Here is a 19613-nt window from a genome sequence, read left to right as displayed (position 1 = left end):
TATGAAGTTCCAGAATGCAATGCAATCCACACTTTAAATAGTAACACAATAGGGTACAAACTAATTGAATCAACATGCAATAAACCCTTTCACTTAAAATGTCATAGCCTTAATGGTATATTGCATTTAATATCCATACACAAGGAAATAAATCACACGCATGTGGGGTTTCTTCCTTTCTCCAGGCTAGAGTGTTAGAAAATGTAGTTAATATTTCCCAAACAACTCAAACACGAAAATAAACGATTCAAAAGCTGCTTTTTCCCCACTTTGGAAGGGAAAAAAAAAAAAAAAAGAACACATTTTAATAGCATTACATAAAAATCCTGGAAATTATGCACAAAGACTACCCTGGAGCTTTGCCAGAAAAAGGTATGCTGGTTTTCCATGTGTATAAATGGTAATCAAATAAGAATTACCAGGAGCTACAATATTATTAAAGATAAATATACTTCTTGAAATCTCCACCTTACAAAGCTTAAAAATAATTGCCAGATCTAGGCCGTTCAATCCCACATTTCCTGGGCCTTCTCTAAGCACTCGGTCCTCTGTTTCTGTCCTGCACCCTACGCCCTCAGTGCAGCACCTCGGAGCCCATAGTCCCAAGCTGTCCACACTCTGGCGCCCCTGGGCCCATTCACATTCCCAGGCACCATGCGCTGGTCAGCTCTCTCGGCCACCACCCTTGCTAGAGCCTATCAAGACCCACGGCCTGTATTTAATGAATCACTCAGTCATTCCAGCAAAGCGGTTATTGCCTTTCCTCCACCTTCTGGCTTGTTCCGTGTAGATGTTTGGGGTGTGGTTTCACACATAACACGGTACTCACATGTGGAGATATATATATATATTTTTTTTTTTTTTTGAAGACAGAGTCTCGCTCTGTCACCCAGGCTGGAGTGCAGGGGCGCAATCTCAGCAACCTCCATCTCCCCAGTTCAAGCAGTTCTCCTGTCTCAGCTTCCTGAGTAGCTGGGATTACAGGTGCCCATCACCATGCCCAGCTAACTTTTTTTTTTTTTTTTTTTGAGACAGAGTCTCGCTCTGTTGCCCAGGCTGGAGTGCAGTGGCACAATCTCAGCTCACTGCAAGCTCCGCCTCCCGGGTTCACGCCATTCTCCTGCCTCAGCCTCTCCGAGTAGCTGGGACTACAGGCGCCCGCCACCACGCCCGGCTAATTTTTTGTATTTTTAGTAGAGACGGGGTTTCACCGTGGTCTCGATCTCCTGACCTCGTGATCCACCCGCCTCGGCCTCCCAAAGTGCTGGGATTACAAACGTGAGCCACAGCGCCCAGCCTTAATTTTTGTATTTTTAGTAGAGATGGGGTTTCTCCATGTTGGCCAGGCTGTTCTTGAACTCCTGACCGCAGGTGATCCACCTGCCTTGGCCTCCCAAAGTGCTGGGATTACAGGCGTGAGCCACCATGCCAGGCTTATATTTATTTATTCATTCATTCATTTATCAGCAAATATTATATTATCACAGATGTATTATATGCCTGGCTATATTCCCAGGGCTAGGAACACAGCAGGAAGTAAAACATGGAAAATTCCCGCTCTTAAGATGCATTCCAGTGGCGTGGAAACAGATTATAAACAAAATTAAGTCAAATACATGTGATGCAAGATGGAAAAGAGAGTGGCCGGCCCATCATTCCAGGAGGCACTGTTGAAAGCAAGGCTCCTACTAAGGGAATTCCCGGAGTTGGGCCTTCTGGAATGTTCCACAGCTGTCCTGAGAGATGGGGTTTGCTGGGCTAGGGGAGGACTCCTCAGTCTGCAAATATGTCATCTACATTTTGGTTTGGGTTTTTTTTTTGTTTTTTTTTTTTTTGAGACAGAGTCTCATTCTGTCACCCAGTCTGAAGTGCAGTGGTGCAATCTCAGAAACCTCTGCCTCCCGGGTTCAAGTGATTCTCCTGTCTCAGTTTCCCGAGTAGCTGGGACTACAGGTGCACGCCACCATGCCCGGCTAATTTTTGTATTTTTAGTAGAGATGGGGTTTCACCATGTTGGCCAGGCTGGTCTCGAACTCCCGACCTCAGGTGATCGCCCGCCTCGGCCTTCCAAAGTGCTGGGATTTCAGGCATGAGCCACTGTGTCTGGCCTGTAATATTCATTCATTCATTCAGCCAATATTATCAGGCATGTATTAGATGCCTGGCTATATTCCCAGCACTAGGAACACAGCAGGAAGTAAAACATGGAAAATTCCTGCTCTTAAGATACATTCCAGGGGCGTGCAAACAGAATATAAACAAAATAAGTCAAATACATATGATGCAACATGGAAAAGAGAGTGGCCGGCCCATCGTTCCAGGAGGCACTGTTGAGAGCAAGGCTCCTACTAAGGGATTTCCTGGAGTTGGGCCTTCTAGAACATTCCACAGCTGTCCTGGGGGATGGAGTTTGCTGCAGGACTCCTCAGTCTGCAAACAGGTCATCTACATTTTGGTTTAGGATTTTTTTTTTTATTGGTTTTTTTGTTTTGTTTTGTTTTGTTTTTGGAGACCGAGTTCTCACCCTGTCACCCAGGCTGGAGTGCGGTGGTGTGATTCGGCTCACTGCAACCACTGCCTCCCAGGTTGAAACAATTCTCCTGCCTCAGTTTCCCGAGTAGCTGGGATTACAGGTGTGCACCACCACACCCGGCTAATTTTTGTATTTCTAGTAGATACAGGGTTTCACCATGTTGGCCAGGCTGGTCTCAAACTCCTGACCTCAAGTGATCCGCCCGCCTCAGCTTCCCAAAGTGCTGGGATTACAGACGTGAGTCACCACGCCTGGCTTTTTTATTGTTTTTTTATCACGATTTACCTACATTCACAGGCACCTGCCCCTCAACAGGCATTAGTGGGAAGATACAGAAAGAAATTCTGCATTGCTCTCAATTGTAGAAATGCAAATGAAAGCTTCCAAGGAACTCGAAGATGCATGAACCGTTTCCTGGGTGGCATTATTTCCTCAGAGAAACATGCATATACTATTCATTTTATTTTCAAAAAAGACAAGGGTAAACTTTAGCTCAGTGTCTCTGAATAAACATATCAGACAAACAGAATTAATGAGATTTTAATACCTATAATTTCTCAACTCCTTAAAAAGGTTACTAAATGGGTATGAAAGCTATCAAAGACCACTGGGGTTGCACGAAGAGGACTCAGCAGCCAACTTAAAGGGGCTCCCATGGGCCCCAAATGGGACAATTTGAGCATCAAAAATCATATATCTATAATGGAATGAAATATATCAAATAAGCTAAAATCCAAGAGTTTATATTGATTCTTGAAAAAAAATCACCTTTGGAGGATGTTAAGAAACCAACTCAGCTGGGTGCCTTGGCTCACGCCTGTAATCCCAACACTTTGGGAGGCCAAGGCAGGAGGATGGCTTGAGCCCAGGAGTTTGAGACCAGCCTAGGCAACATGGCAAGACCCTGTCTCTATCAAAAATTTGAAAAAATCAGCTGGGCGTGGTGGTGCCCATGTGTAGTCCCAGCTGCTGGGGAGGCTGAGGCAGGAGGAGCACTTGACCCTGGGAGGTTGATAATAGTTTAGCTCTGCATCCACACCCAAATCTCATCTTGAATTAGGGACCTGGTGGGAGGGGACTGGATCATGGGGGTGGTTTCCCCCACGCTGTTCTCGTGAGAGTGAGGGAGTTCTCACAAGACCTGATGGTTTAAAAGTGGCAGTTTCCCCTGTGCATGCTCTCTCTCTCACTCTCTCTCTCCTGACACCACTTAAGATGTGCCTTGCTTCTCCTTCATCTTCTGCCATGATTGTAAGTTTCCTGACGCCTCCCCAGCCATGCAGAACTGTGCCAATTAAACCTGCTTTCTTTATAAACTACCCAGTCTCAGGTAGCATCTTTTTTGTTTGTTTGTTTCTGAGATAGAGTGTCACTCTGTTGCCCAGGCTGGAGTACAGTGGCACGATCTTGGCTCACTGCAACCTCCACCTTCTAGGTTCCAGCGATTCTCCTGCCTCAGCTTCCCAAGTAGCTGAAATTAAAGGCGTATGCCACCACGCTTGGCTAATTTTTTGTATTTTTAGTAGACACGGCGTTTTGCCATGTTGGACAGGCCGGTCTCAAACTCCTGAGCTCAAGTGACCCGCCTGCCTCAGCCTCCGAAAGTGCTGGGATTACAGGCGTGAGCCACTGCACCTGGCCTCAGGTAGCATCTTTATAGCAGTGTTAGAATGGTCTGATACAGGTGGAGGCTACAGTGAGACGAGATTGTGCCACTGCACTCCAGCCTAGGCAAAGGAGTGAGACTCTGTCTCAAAAAAAAAAACAAAAACAAAAACAAAAAAAAAAGAAAAGAAAAAAACAAATTTAGCCTGTAAATGGTATAGAACGGGAAAGAACCAAGCAAATGAAAGCATCTAAACACACACGGCTCCCAGGATCCTAGGATTTCACCGTGGCTGAGACAGCAGTGTACGTGAGGCACCTCGTAAATGGAGAGAGCTAAAGACAGGTATGCTTGTTTTGGCTGTTGCTGCCACTGCTAAGAAAATTATTCCTACTTTCAGTAACACTAGCTCTTCTCTACTGAGAGGTACTATGTGCCAAGAACTTTTCTAGGAACTTGTATTTGCTCATTTAATCCTCGCAGCAACTCTGTGAGATGGATACTAGTGTTTTCTAATACAGCCTTTGGGTGTAAATACTGGCTCCACCATTTAGTATCCCTTTCTGGCTGTGTGATCATCACAAGTTACCTAACCTCTCTGTGCTTCAGTCTTCTCATCTATAAAATGGAGATCATCTCAGCCCTATCTGTAACACAGTCAGGAAGTCTAGTACAGTATTTGTTCAGGTGATTTTTTTTTTTTTTTTTTGAGACAGAGTCTTGCTCTGTCACCCAGGCTGAGTACAGTGGTGCAATCACAGCTCACTGCAGCCTCGACCTCCCAGGCTCAAACGATCCTCCCACCTCAGTCTGCCAAGTAGCTTGGATACAAGCACATGCCACCATGCACGGCTAATTGTTTATTGTTTGTAGAGACAGGGTCTCGCTATGTTGCCCAGACTGGTCTCGAGCCCCTGGACGCAAACGATCCTCCTACCTCGGCCTTCCAAAGTGCTGGGATTACAGACATGACCACTGCACCTGGCCTGTACAGATTATTTGATCACTGTCTACTTCCCTTTCTAGACATCACGCCCCAAGAGGGCAGGGGCCACCCCTCTATCTCCAGAACCTAGTCCTGGCCTTGCCAATGGTAGGAACCCATTCAATATTTAATGAATAAACAAATGAGTTTACAGTGGGATACAGTACAGTTGAAAAAACCACTCTAGTTCAAACCACGGCCAATAGCTCAAGTTGCAAAGCTGAAGATCTGCTTATAATTCCTCAACCATCGAGGGGCCCATCATCTTAAGAACCTCCAGGCTCTGGGGACCTGAAGCAGCCTAGGAACGAGACTGCTGAACCCCCGAGGGTTTTCAGTAAAGAGGCAGCCAAGTTCGGCAGCTAGAGTTTAACCAGGGCGAGCTATCAGCGTTTTGTATTTTGGACACTTGCCCTTTTTAGTACGAGAAACTGACACAATCGCAGTCCCTAGTGTGTTCTAGGTTTCGGTACTGAATGATACAAGATGTGCACCAGATTGAGCGCAGGAAGAAAGAAACACCCTTTAGTGCAATATGAAATGTGACTCAGCCAGCGGGGAGCGTTAGTTATTGATGGAATGGCTGTCCACCATTAAGTCACTATGCAAGTAAGTGCTTTTCTTGAATTATCTCAGTTGATTCTCCCAACCACCCTCTGACAGAGACACCACCATTCCTATAAATTGCAGAGCCCCTAGGTAGCTTGCCCAAGGTCCCACAGTTAGGAAACCATACAACTGAGAATTAAGCCCGAATGTATCAGAAATCAAAATCCAAGCACCCAACCATTCAAGGGTGAGCCCTTCCAAAAAAAATTTACAGAAACAAAGTTCATGGTCGTTTCTTTGTTTGTTTGTTTGTTTTTGAGATGGAGTTTCGCTCTTGCTGCCCAGGCTAGAGCACAGTGGCATGATCTCGGCTCCCCACAACCTCCGCCTCCTGGATTCAAGCATTTCTCCTACCTCAGCCTCCCGAGTAGCTGGGACTACAGGAATGTGCCACCACGCCCGGCTAATTTTGTGTTTTTAGTAGAGATTGGGGGTTTCTCCATGTTGGTCAGGCTGGTCTCAAACTCCCGAACTCAGGTGATCCGCCTGCCTCGGCCTCCCAAAGTGCTGGGATTACAGGCGTGACTCACTACGCCCAGCCGTGTCTGTTTTTTGAGGCAGAGTCTCGCTCTGTCGCCCAGGCTGGAATGCAGTGGTGCCACCTCGGCTCACTGCAGCCTCCGCCTCCCAGGTTCAAGTGATTCTCCTGCCTCAGCCTCCTGAGTAGCTGGGATTACAGGTGCCCACCACCACACCTGGCTAATTTTAGTATTTTTAGGAGAGATGGTGCTTCACCATGTTGGCCAGGCTGGCCTCCAACTCTTGACCTCAGGTGATCCACCCACCTCGGCCTCCCAAAGCGCTGGGATCACAGGCACGAGCCGTGGCCAGCTCGAACTTGATGGTCTTTATCACAGACTTTGAACATGAGCAACAAAGATTTACCAGAATCACAAAGGATTTTTAAGGATTTTGTAAGAAAAGGTCAATCAATGTATGAACTAAGGTCACTTGCTATTTCCACAGGAAACACGTAATGCGTGTCACAACTCCAATTGGCGTTGTTTCACACACATGAGAATGCGTGTTTGGGTGGCACATACAAAACCCTCAGTCTTCCCATCTTGCAGCCCAGCTAGGGAAGCAGTTCTCAAAGTGTGGTCCGCAGATCCCTAGACGTCCTTGAGGACTCTGCAAGGCATCTGTGGAGTCTAAACTATTTGCACAATGACACTAAGACAGCATTTGCCTTCTTCAGTGTTGACATTTGCAGTGACAGTGCACAAGAAGCCATGGGTGAAACCACTAGTGCCTGAGCAGGTCCCGAGGCACAGAAACCAAACTGCACTAGCCCTCAGCATGTCCTTCACCACCCCACACTTACGAAAGGAAAGGCAGACAGCTTTGCTTAAGAATGTCCCTGATGGGCCGGGTGCACTGGCTCATGCCTGTAATCCCAGCACTTTGGGAGGCTGAGGTGGGCAGATCACCTGAGGTCAAGAGTTTAAGACCAGCCTGGCCAATATGGCGAAACCCCGTCTCTACCATAAAGACAAAAATTAGCCGGACGTGGTGGCACACATCGGTAAATCGCAGCTACTTGGGAGGCTGAGGCAGGAGAATCACTTGAACCCAGGAGGCGGAGGTTGCAGTGAGCCAAGATCACACCACTGCACTCCAGCCTGGGCGACAGAACGAGACTCTGTCTCAAAAAAAGAAAAAAGAAAAAAAAGAATGTCCCTGATGAAGCTGTCAGCATGAATGATTGTGTTAAATCGCAAGCTTGAGTAGGTGTCTTTTGAATAGTCTGAGTGATGAAATCAGAAGCATGCCTACGACGACGCTGCTGCCCATCAAAGCACAGCGGTCCTGGAGAAAAGCAGCTGTGCAGCTGTTTGGATTGCAAGCTGAATTGTCCACCTTTTTGGTAGCACATCATTTACACGTGACCTACGACAAACTACGGTCGTTCAGGCTTGAGTACGGGCAGACTATTCCTGGGAATATGAACAAGTCTGTCGCTTCAAGGAAAATAACTGACAGTATTTGCCTCCAATGGTAAAAAATTCCAATTTTCAAGTAGAGTTTTGGAAAACTTACATCAGCCACTGTGATGAATTCAACATCTTCGGACTATTAGACTTTACTGACGTCAACATGTGGAAGAGCTGCATCATTCAAGAGACCAATATTTTCCAAATGACTAGTGCGTGATGTTATAAAATCACACCTGGGTAAAAACCCAACAGCGTTTAATATAATAGTGTACAAAAAAATATAATAAAATTTCAGATTCCATACTGCAACTAACCTTTAAGAAACTACCACTCAAAATAAAAAATCAGCGGGGTGTGGTGGTGCATGTGTGTAGTCCCAGCTACTTGGTAGGCCAAGACAGAAGGATCACTTGAGCCCAGGAGGTCAAGGCTGCAGTGAGCTATGGTAGCACCACTGCACTCCAGCCCGGGTGACACAGCAGGACCCTATCCCAGAAAAAGAAAAAGAAACTACTACTCACTTGTTGAGTGTCTCTACAGAATCAAAGAAAAATATCCAGAATTACATAAAAAGGCTATGAAAATGCTCTTCCAACTAAAGCCAGATTTTCTACACATTTTTCAACATATTGCAACAAACTGAATGCCAAAGCAGTTCAGAAAATTCAGCGAACACACTTAAAAGTGTTGAACATGGTAGATTTCTGTTGTGCACATATTATCACTTTAAAAACTTCAGCCATGGGTCGGGCGCGGTGGCTAACATGGTGAAACCCCGTTTCTACCAAAAATACAAAAAACTAGCCGGGCGTGGTGGTGCGTGCCTGTAATCCCAGCTACTCGAAAGGCTGAGGCAGGAGAATCGCTTGAACCCAGGAGGCGGAGGTTGCAGTGAGCTGAGATCGTGCCATTGCACTCCAATGTGGGCAACAAGCGGGAAAAAATTCATCAAAAAAAAAAAAAAAACTTCAACTGTTTATTAATCCAGACATTAAAGAGATTTGCAAAAATGTACGGCAGTGCCACCCTTCTTATCAAATTTTTTCATTTTAAAAAATATAGTTACTTTTATAAAAATGTTATTTATATTAACATGCAATGGGTGAAATGAATTCACTATTATTTTGAAATAAATTAAGAAAAGATTTTTAAGCTTCTCAGTTTGTTTCAATTTCTAATACTGTAAATATCAATAGACAACCTATATAAATAATGTACATAAACCTGGGCAACACAGGGAGACGTCATCTCTACAAATAATTTTTAAAATTAGGCCGGGCACTGTGGCTCACACCTATAATCCCAGCACTTTAGGAGGCGGAGGCGGGCAGATCACTTGAGGCCAAGAGTTCAACACCAGCCTGGCCAACATGGTGAAACCCCATCTCTCCTAAAAATAGAAAAAAAAAATTGGCCGGGCATGGTGGCACGCATCTGTAATCCCAGCTACAGGAGAGGCTGAGACACGAGAATTGCTTGAACCTGGGAGGCAGAGGTTGCAGTGAGTTAAGATCACACCACTGCTCTCCAGCCTGGGCAAGAGTGAGACTCTGTCTCAAAAAAAAAAAAAAATTAGTTGGGTGTGGCGGCATGCGCCTGTGGTCCCAGCTACTCAAGAGGCTGACATGGGAGGATCATCTGAGTGCAGGAGGTCGAGGCTGCAGTGAACTGTGACTGCACACTGTACTCCAGTCTGGGCAACAGAGCAAGACCCTGTCTCAAAAAGAAAAGAAAAAAAACCTACAGAAACAACAATTTCTACTGGATTAGAGCAAGGCATATAAGCTAGGTGCAGCTATCCCTGAGCATCGGGGCCCAGCATTTCACCCTGTTTCCCAGCTTCTGCCGTCTAGGTCACACTCCTGCCACCACTACTGCTACAACTCATTCTGCCTCCACTGCCACCACCAGCCTCCAGCGGGTTCGATGTTCCCACCTGTCCCAGAACATTGAGACTTCCCACTTAACTCTGCAGAAAGGATGCTGGGAATTTCTTACAAGTGCAATGCTAGCAAAGGCTGGGGAAAATGAGACAAAAAAACCTGACTTCCAAGAGCAGACAAGTTTCATAAGGGGCAGTCTTCTTTGCTGAAGTTGACTAAAATTTAGCCATGGGCTGGCTTGGCTGGTGTGGTTCACTGGGTACATCCACGAGACTACAAGAATATCACTGCCGTCTGCAGTCTTCCCAGGGGAGGACCACCCTACCCTTGGCCCACACCCATGGGTAGCAGCCCCACATCCACCCTCTGATGCAGCCCAGTCCCTTCCCTTCTGTTCCGTGGCAGCACCGGTGCCTGGCCACTTCCCTTGCCAGTTCCCTTCCTGTTTCAAAAACTCTCATCTCTTCACAAAATTCCCTCCAGGGATGCTAGTTCCTGTTGGAAAAGGTCTTGAGGTGTGTCACAGGCAAAGTACAAATGATATGCCCAGGGCCAGATGGATGACAGGTCCCTAAGCTCAGCTAGTCCAGAGTCAAGAGGGGACCTGCAGAATTCTAATGGTGAATGATTACACTCTTACAATACTGCAATTCCAGCAAAAACACCAATACTGAAATCACTAACCAAGAGAAAGACAAGACTTATGGCCCACGCAGGCGTGTGCACACTCTGTGCCTGGACACGGACGGATTAATGTGGGTTTGTTTTTTTTTTTTCCAAGATTACTATTCCACAGCAAAGTACGTAGGCAACGCTGACCAATATGCAGAAACATAATTACTATCTAACCAAACTGGCCAGAAGACAAAAATCTTGAAACTTCTTGACTTGCTCTAATTGTTCCTTCTCCATGTTTCCCTTCCTTAGGCATTCTACCTGAAAACACACCCTTCCCTTCCTTCTTCATCCCATTGGCAATTCAGCAAACCTTAACCTTCTCTTGCTTCACCAGAGGTTACTTCTACTCGAAAGCTTGTCTTCAGAATTAACAGCTGTGTCCTTGTCACTGGAAGCCAGGTCTCAAAGAGCCTGAACAAATGGTCACTGGGGGCCGCTTAAGGGTCGACTCTACAGCTGTTTTCTGTCTCCCACCCAAGCTGCGGAGGGGAACTGTGTGCCTCATCTCATCTCTGCCATTTGCTATCTGAGAGGCTGTATTTCCACGTGCATAAGAGATCCTGCTCAAGAAAGCAGGTCAAGGCTGGGAGTGGTGGCTCACGCCTGTAATCTCAGCCCTTTGGGAGACTGAGGCAGGTGGATCACCTGAGGTCAGGAGTTCGAGACCAGCCTGGCCTACATGGCGAAACCCCATCTCTACTAAAAATACAAAAATTAGCCGGGCATGGTGGGCACACCTATGATCCCAGCTATTTGGGAGGCTGAGGCAGGAGGGCCGCTTGAACCCGGGAGGCAGAGGTTGCAGTAAACTAAGATCGCGCCACGGCATTCCAGCCTGGGCGACACAGCAAGACTCTGTCTCAAAAAAAAAAAAAAAAAAAAAGAATGCAGGTCAACGAATTTCCAAGCAAGGAGACTGGGCTGTGCTAACGGGTTAGCATCCCAGTGGCAAGGGTTGCAGGCTGAGGTGGGGACAAGCTAACGGGGGAAGGAAGGGGAACACCTGAGCATGCAACTGAACCCCAAACCAACACCTGGCTAGGGTTCTGTCAGCTGGCAGGCCCGTGCCCAGGGTTAACAGGGCGCCCAGATTTCCAGCATGAGACAGGTGTTTGCAGAGGCTAATGCATACAGAATGCCTCTGTCCGCCGTCGGTCTGTCGGCCCACCAGACAGGGTCTAGATAGGAACTCCTCTAAGGCGAAGGTCTCCATCACAGAGGTGGCCAACAGGTGTCAATCTGCCCAAATGCACACCAGTGGGTCTCTTCCCCGGGTTGCTCCACAAGCATAAAGTTTGGCTGGGGAAAAAAGCTTTTTTAATTTCTGCATCTGACAATGTGATCACTCCCCGGTATTCCCTTCTTCAGAGATATTACCATGGGTGTGGATGAGAGTGGACGAGTATCTTCATTCTGTCTTCCTAATATTTACATGGGAAAAGAAGATGCCTGTAGATATTTTCTAACGGTTTCACTTTCTGTCTTTGTGACCCTGTACGTATGACAGGAAAAGCCAACAGCTCAAGATAACACGTCTCACCATTTTTTGCTTGTGGCCTAAGGCAGAATACAACAGCCACGGTTCCCTCAGGCCTAGCGGTTTCATCCCAAATGCTGTGGAAGGTCCCTCACCTGAATCAGACCGTTTCTTCTTCTTCTTTTTTTTTTTTGCAATGAAGTCTCGCCCTATCGCCCAGGCTGGAGTGCAATGGCGCGATCTCGGCTCACTGCAAACTCCACCTCCCGGATTCGAACGATTCTCCTGCCTCAGTTTCCCAAGTAGCTGGGACTACAGGCACCTGAGACCACGCCCAGCCAATTTTTGCATTTTCAGCAGAGACAGGGTTTCACCATGTTGGTCAGGCTGGTCTCAAACTCCTAACCTCCTGATCTGCCCACCTCAGTCTCCCAAAGTGCTGGGATTACAGGCATGAACCACCACGCCCGGCCCATTTCTCCATATCTTTAATAACTGTCTCTCACACTTTTTTTTTTTTTTTTTGAGACAGGGTCTCGCTCTTGTCACCCAGGCTGGAGTGCAATGGTGCAATCTTGGCTCACTGCAACCTCCACCTCCCAGGTTCAAGCAATTTTCCTGCCTCAGCCTCCTGAGTAGCTGGGATTACAGGTACCTGCCACCACGCCTGGTTAATTTTTGTATTTTTGGTAGAGGTGGGGTTTCACCATGTTGGCCAGGCTGGTCTCAAACTCCTGACCTCAGGTGATCCGCTTCCCAAAGTGTTGGGATTACAGGCATGAGCCACCATGCCCGGCCCCTCACTTTTTAGATTATTTCCAAAATCCTAGCAGTATGCTAAAAATTCCTGCAACCTTCTCCCAGTGACTGGCCACCCTAGATAAGATTTCTCACACTCATGTACATCCCATCTTCCATATCCCCTTCCTGCTTTATGTTTGTTCACAAAACACTTTTTCTATTTTACTTATTTATGGTTTGACTCCCCTGCTGTCCCCTCTATTAGATCTCCCCTATCAGAAGGCCTGTTTTTTGTTTCTTAGAGACAGGGTCTCACTCTGTCGCCCAGGCTGGAATGCAGTGGTGCAATCACAGCTCTCTGCAGCCTCGACCTCGTGGGCTCCAGCGATCCTCCTATATTATTGACTTAAAAATTCTTGTCCCCTATTACAAGAGCAGGGATTTTTGTCTGTTTTGTTTATGGCTGTATTGCCAGAACCCAGAACCGGGCCTGGCACAGAGAAAATGACTCGCTGAATGAATAAGCAAGCCAGGGGTTCCGGGCCTCCGTACTCCGCAAGCCCATCCTGCATTCTCCATTCAGACCATAGCAACTTCAAAGGCCCCTCACCCATTCCTGACTCCACACTGTCGCCAAGTCACTTCCAGAAACTTAAAATGCCATTTCCCATTCACATGGTCAAGCCCTTCCCCTCCTGCCAGTCGTTTGTTTAAATCTGGCTTTTGCCGTCCCATCAAGCTGCTCTTCCTAATGCCACTCAGATCCCATCACCTCCATCACTGCTGCTGTGACCTTGGACTGGGCCACCATCACCCCTACCTGGGATTTACTCAGCACCTCATTAATCTCTTTCCAACCCACACTCACTAGCTCTGAAAGAGTGAACTTTCTAAAACTGCAAGTCAGATCACCTAAGACCCCTGTTGAGTGGTTCCCTGACACCTACAGGATCAAATCCAAACTCCTTCCCACGCTACCCATGGCCTTCCTTGTCCTGATGAACGACTAACAATCGCCCCGCCCCACAGAGAAGCACAGGGCCCAGCCACGCCCACCTCTCCGCTCTGCCCTGGGGCTCTTCTGTCCACCTGGAGAGCCATGGCCTCATCTCAGCACCCAGCTCCAGCGGGAGCCCCCTCTAAAGCACTCCCCACTCCCAGACATATTCCGCAGCATTTTTAACTGTGAGCTCACGGAGGTGGGGAACTATTAACGCAGGGCAGGGAAGCCCCAAAGTGGGGCCGAGCCCAAGAGGGTTCTTGGCTTTGCGTAGGAAAGAATTCAAGGATGAGCCGGTGGCAGTAAAGAAAACAGCTTTATTGAAGAGGCAGGCAGTGTTACAGCTCCGTGACTGCTCCTGCAGAGCTGGGCTTTCCCAAAGGCAGAAAGTAGCAGCTCAGGGCAGTTTTGCAATCATACTTATACCAACTTTTTTTTTTTTTTGAGACGCGGTCTCGCCTAGGCTGTTGCCCAGGCTGGAGTGCAGGGGCCATGATCACAGCTCACTGCAACCTCCACCTCCTGGGTTCAAGCGATTCTTCTGCCTCAGCCTCCCGAGCACCTGGGATTACAGGCGTGCACCGCCACACCAGGCTAATTTTTGTATTTTTAGTAGAGACGGGGTTTCACTATATTGGCCACACTGGTCTCCAACTCATGACCACAGTTGATCCACCCGCCTTGGCCTCCCAAAGTGCTGGGATTACAGGCATGAGCCACTGCGCCCAGCCTTACCTTATGCCTACTTTTAATTTCCCGTAGAGTAAGGGGCAGCTTAGGCAGACATTTCTAGGAAAAGGGTGGTGGCTTTTGGGTTGTCAGGTCATGGCCATGGAAAGAGGCAGTAACTCCGGGTGTGGCCATGGAGACAGTAAACTAACATGGCACACTGGTGGGTGTGCCTTGCAGAACGCTGCTTCTGCCCCATCCCTGTATTAGCTAGTCCTCAATTCAGTCTGGCATCTGCACCCCGCCTCTGGAGTCGAGCCCCACCTCCTACCTCACGATCACAGATCCGCCTCCACATCCACAGTGCCAGGTGCACAGTCAGTGCCGGGGCACAGCACAGATTTCAGAGTGAGGGAATGTGCAGAAATCATGAAACTACCCTTCTGCAAAGCCTGTTCAGATAAATTCGAATAAGAGGAGCTTCCTTCTGTGCTCCCAGGCTAGTTCTAGAAGCCCCTTCTCATTCTGTGGATGCCCATTCCTGCAGGGTGCTACTGGCTGCTTTTTAACCCTGGGATTGAAAAGGGGGTAAGAGGGAAAGGCTAATACACCCAGTATTGGGGGTTTGTTTTTGTTGTTGTTGTTTTTTAAGACAGAGTCTTGCTCTGTCGCCCAGGCTGGTGTGCAGCGGCGCAGCCTCGGCTCACTACAACCTCCTCCTCCTGGGTTCAAACAATTCTCCTGCCTCAGCCTCCCGTAATACCCTGTACTGTATAGAGAAAACATCTGCCACCAGCTCAAACGCAGAGGCTAAAATCGATGTTACATGTAGATAAGCTTAACTATGTGTGTGAAAGGGTCTTCTACAAACTGTGCTGTCATCTCAATTTAGCTTTGTAAGGACAGTTTCCAAAAGGGCCAGGAAGTTGTGTAGACATACTCTATTCCCGGAGTCCTATCCACAAAGGTTTGCAAAATGAGCTCAAGAAAACAAAATCGTGGTCTCAGGGAAACAGCTAAAGGAAAGAATATCACATTTAAAAAATCAGCAGCTTAGCTAACTAAGCCTTCTATCTTCCCTACTCCCTACAGTACTAAAACTTTTATAAATATACAATGTACACAAATGTCAAGAGAAGTTAATTTACCAAATTTACACTATTTGAGGTTTAAAAAAAAAAAAAAACACAAACCCACTCTAGCATTTTTTTTTTTTGGCTCTGTGTCTGAGACCCCTGATCTACAAACTTAAAATAAAACTACTCATAAATTCACAAAATAGGTATTCAATGACTTGGCAATTTCCAAACATACTTAATAATTACACCCTTTTCATTTTTGAAATTCGAGTAATACAGCATACAAAGTACAGCTTACAAAACTGTTCTCATTGTCCTGTGGGCCAACACATTTAATTTAATGTACTGCCGCCCAGCTCCACCATCCCACAGTCTCCAAGGACAGAGCTCGCAACACCTGGGCCCTAAAAATGCCAAGGTGTCAAGCAGGGGGTTACACCCACAGCCCCGTCCACTGACATCTTCAGGCTCAAGAGCGAGTGCCACCACCCTACATGGAAAAACATTCGTCACGGCAGCATCTTTCAAGTGAACAGCAAAGTATAGTTTCTGACCTCGTCAACATAGTCCTTAAAGTGCTCTAGGTTAGGGGAATTCTCGGGTGAAAATAGCTGTCGTCTACATCCATAAAATCTTCAACAGCAAACTTAGTAAAATAAAGAAAAATCAGAAGAAAGATGATGTTCCCTTGCCAGAGAACAAATACATAAAAGATACAGGAGCTCAGATCACAAGCCAGAGAAAGAGAATGCCAACTGGGTACATAGGATGATCTCACACCAACGACCTATGCAGGCCCTACCTCAAGCACTGGACGTCTCTGACTCACACTATTACTTCTGCCGTCTCTGATTGAACCTATTATTTCTGCCGTCTCTGGTTGAAACTATTACTTCTGCCATCTCTGATTGGAACTATTAATTACTTCTCCTTCCGAGGATTCCCTTTCCTGAGGCTTTTAACTGTTTAAGTATGCAGTGTGTGGGGACCACAAAATACAATACAGCTTAACAAAAGCAGGCTTTTAAAAAAATTAGTGTTATTTTCTCTACATACTTCCAAAATAGATGCTCCCCTCAATCCTGAAGATTTTAGTAAAACATAAGGACTGTTTAAAAAGGAGGAAGTGGGGGAAGAAATGTAGCAGATTACTTAAAATCTTTCTTTTTCGTCCTACTTATTTTAGCATCATTTTCCAGATCTCAAAGACTTTTGTCCTATATCAGAAAAAAGAAGCAGCCCAGTAAAAACATCAAGAATAGCAGTAAGGAGCTTCAAACCAGGGACCAGGCACCAGATCCAAACCTGAGAGGCTGAGGGAGGGGCATACCAGCTCTCCTGCGGGTAGGTTTCTCCTTCCAAATCACCTGGTGGCTGGAGAAACTCAATATTAAGCTCTTCACTTACGGCAAATACTATGATAATAAAACATCCTTAAACAAATGACGGCTGAAAGCTGAAAATGCAAACTTTAAAAAAAAAAAAAGACCTAGATAAAAGGCAGTGTGTACTCAGAGGTAAGTAACTCCGTCTAGTTCTCCAGAGACCTGCAGGACTGCGCCGACTTCCTATCCCTATTTTGAGGATAAGCAAAGTGAGGCCTAGAGAGGAGAAAGGTTTTATTCTCCATGTTTTCACAAAAAAGGGCAGAGAGAAACATTTGGATGGGACTTCAGGGTGACCAAATGAAATGCAAAGGCAATTTCCTTAAGTGCTAAAAAGTGCTGAATGCTGAAGGGCTCCATACACTTACATTCACCGGACATGCCCCCACATTTCTGACAACCAGTGCTTATGCACGTTCAAAGTTCTCCTTCCTTCTAAAGGTCGCATCTAGGTCATCTCTGCACAGCGTCCCTTTCTGCAGTGTGAACAGATCTGTGATATTTGACCCGCTGGAGGAAAAGTCACAGTGTCCCTGAGATCCCCCCATGGTAAGGCATTCTGAGATACCTGAGCTGCCTCCAGACACTGAGGCTGGAAGATTTTTTTTTTTTCAATTTAATACAATCAGGATCAGGGAGGGGGAATGCCGAGATAAAGAAGTGCACATACCTTTCAACTGGTCAGCAACCACGCTCTGGCCCAGCCGTTCGATAACTTTCCCATCTTCCATTTCGTACCGGTCATCTAAGTATTTTGCGGTGGCCTCAGAAATGTGAACTTTGCCGGCCACTCCCAGCTGCTCCATGAGATTGGCCAGGTTCACATCGTTGGACCACACGTCAAATTTAAACCTCCTCATGCCCAGGATGCCGCACAGGACGGTGCCCGTGTGCACCCCGACTCTCATGTTCACCATCTCCTTCTTCTCCTGGCAGAACTGCTCGATGGCCTTGATCATGCCCAGGCCCATCTCGATGCAGCAGTAGGCATGGTCGGCCCGGGGCTCGGGACAGCCCGCCACGCAATAGTAACAGTCTCCCAGAGTGCTGATTTTCTCACACTTGGTCTCCTCACACAGGCGGTCGAAGCGACCGAACAGATCGTTCAGGAGACCCACCAGGGCGTGGGCGGACTTGTTGGCACTCATCTTGGTGAAGCCCACGATATCTGCAAATAAAATACTGACTTCTTCGATCTGCTGCATCTTAAAAGGGCGGAAGGCTATAGGAGCTTTTTGGATAGAAGACTTTTTCTTCCTGTTCTTGGGGCTCGAGGTGGCATGCCTCTTGACAGAATTCTCACTCTCCTCATCTCCCTGCTTCATTAAGTCATCGGCTATGATTCTTGGCATCACGGAATGAATCATCCTCTCTTTGAGGGCTTTTTCCACTTCCAGGTCCTTCCCGTGCATGATGGATTGCCCTACCTTGAGGAAGGTGCTCCTGGACCTCACCTGGGACATGACGAACAGGTGGACACCGATGGCGTGGATGCAGCCGTGGAGCAGCGCCCTGCTCAGCAGCTCCCAGTGCAAGGCCCCGGCTCCAGGCGAGGGGAAGCAGGCTTCATCCCGGAAATGGTAGCCAAAGGTCTCGAAAAGGACAGAGTAGGCCACCCCCAGACACAAGCTCAGGTACAAAGGTAAGTGCATGACGGTATAGAGCAAAAAGAGCACTTCGATGCACATGGAGAAGCTCCCCACTTGAGATAAGCAGGCATCTGTGCGCTGGGCTGTGGCCGTAAGGTTGGAGCTGTCGCCGCGTCCTGAGACAGGCGTCAAGACCTGGAACTGTGCAGCCAGGGTCAGGGCGAACACCAGCAGGGTGAGAGCCAGCGAGGTCCACGCGTAATGCCGGGCGTACAGCTTGGTGAAGGTAAACAGAAAGAAGCCCACACACACCAGGAGGAAGCACAGCGCGGGGGCGACCATGACGATCAGTCTGGATCTCATGTGGACCGCAAAATAGATGCTCCACAGAAGGCAGGCGAAGCCGATGTAGAAGAGCGCATACCGGAACCGGCGCTGGGTCTGCGGGAAGCAGCGCTCCAGGCAGGCCTCCTCCAGGTTCACCGAGTCGAACTTAGGGTCCCACCAGCGGCTGGAGGCCCTCTCGAACAGCTGCGGCAGCTTCTTCTGCCTGCGCAGCCGGCCTCCGCCGCCCACTCGCCGGGGGACGCCCCCGGAGTCCCCAGAGCTGCTGCAGCTGGAGGAGATGCTGTATTTGCAGTGCTTGGGGTGGCTGTTGGAGGACAGCTGCTTGGGGTTGATCTTGACGCGCACGCTGTTGCTGTCCCCGCTGGAGTCGCAGCTCACCTCGGTGCTGTGGTGATGCAGCAGCTGCTGGTGGGGCGGGGAAGCCATGTTGTTGAGTCCTGGAGCCTGCCCCGGCCGGGGTCACCAGTACCTGCCAGCAAAAAGGGGAGAGTTAGCGGCGCTCCCACCTAGGCATGCACACCTGGAGGCCCGGGACCTGCTCCTGTCCTAAGGGGCGGCTCCAGCACGCGACTTGGACAGGCACCATCTGTTCCTCGAAACTGTGGTTCCCGGCTCAGCCGTGGCCCCACCGCCCCCACCTTCGAGGCGGACAAGAACCGCTCGGGACGGACCTAGAGAGCCCGGGGGTCCCCGCCGCGTGGTCGCCGTGGGTCCGGGACCGCTTTGCTCGCTCGCCTTCCGCGCCGCTCGCCCCGAGGGTGGCCTCCGCGCCGCGCGGCTTCTCCTCCTCGCGCGCTCGCCTCCTCCAGCTGCGGCTCCGGAGGGAAGTTCAGACCTTGAGCGCTCCCAGCCCCGCGAGCCGCCTGCGCACAAACAACTCCGCCGGCGGCGCGGAGCCCTCCATCCTGCAGGAGCCGCGCTCCGATGCGTCAAAGGCGGCGCGCGGCCGGCCCCGGCCCCGGCCCCGAGCCGCGAGCTTCGGCGGGCGCCCCCGGCCCGCGCTCCCAGGCCGCCCCCCGCGCTCCGGGCCGGCCCTACCCGCGGCGGCGGGCGCTGGAGGTGAGGGCGCCCCGGGCTGCGAGTGCGCGGAGCCC

At 48.7% G+C, this 19613-nt stretch overlaps 1 protein-coding gene across 3 annotated transcripts in view; it reads right to left on the bottom strand.

Moving 5' to 3' along the window:
* ADCY9 (adenylate cyclase 9) overlaps positions 1-19390 on the bottom strand; it is a 151715-nt gene extending 132325 nt beyond the window's left edge. For 2 of the 3 annotated variants that reach the window (XM_055242838.2, XM_055242841.2), the window contains exons 1-2: positions 19191-19390; positions 17253-18988 (exon numbers count right to left, since the gene is read on the bottom strand). In XM_055242838.2, the coding sequence (XP_055098813.1) occupies positions 17253-18945 (1693 nt within the window). In that variant the 5' untranslated portion in view covers positions 18946-18988; positions 19191-19390. The remainder of the gene's footprint in view (positions 1-17252; positions 18989-19190) is intronic. The other variant, XM_063618271.1, reaches the window with a different exon arrangement.
* Positions 19391-19613: the final 223 nt, after the last annotated feature.

This window comes from Symphalangus syndactylus, chromosome 14 (assembly GCF_028878055.3).
Source record: "Symphalangus syndactylus isolate Jambi chromosome 14, NHGRI_mSymSyn1-v2.1_pri, whole genome shotgun sequence".
NCBI lineage: Eukaryota > Metazoa > Chordata > Mammalia > Primates > Hylobatidae > Symphalangus > Symphalangus syndactylus.
The sequence above is the reverse complement of the archived record's forward strand: the minus strand, read 5'-3'. Positions and strand labels throughout refer to the sequence as shown.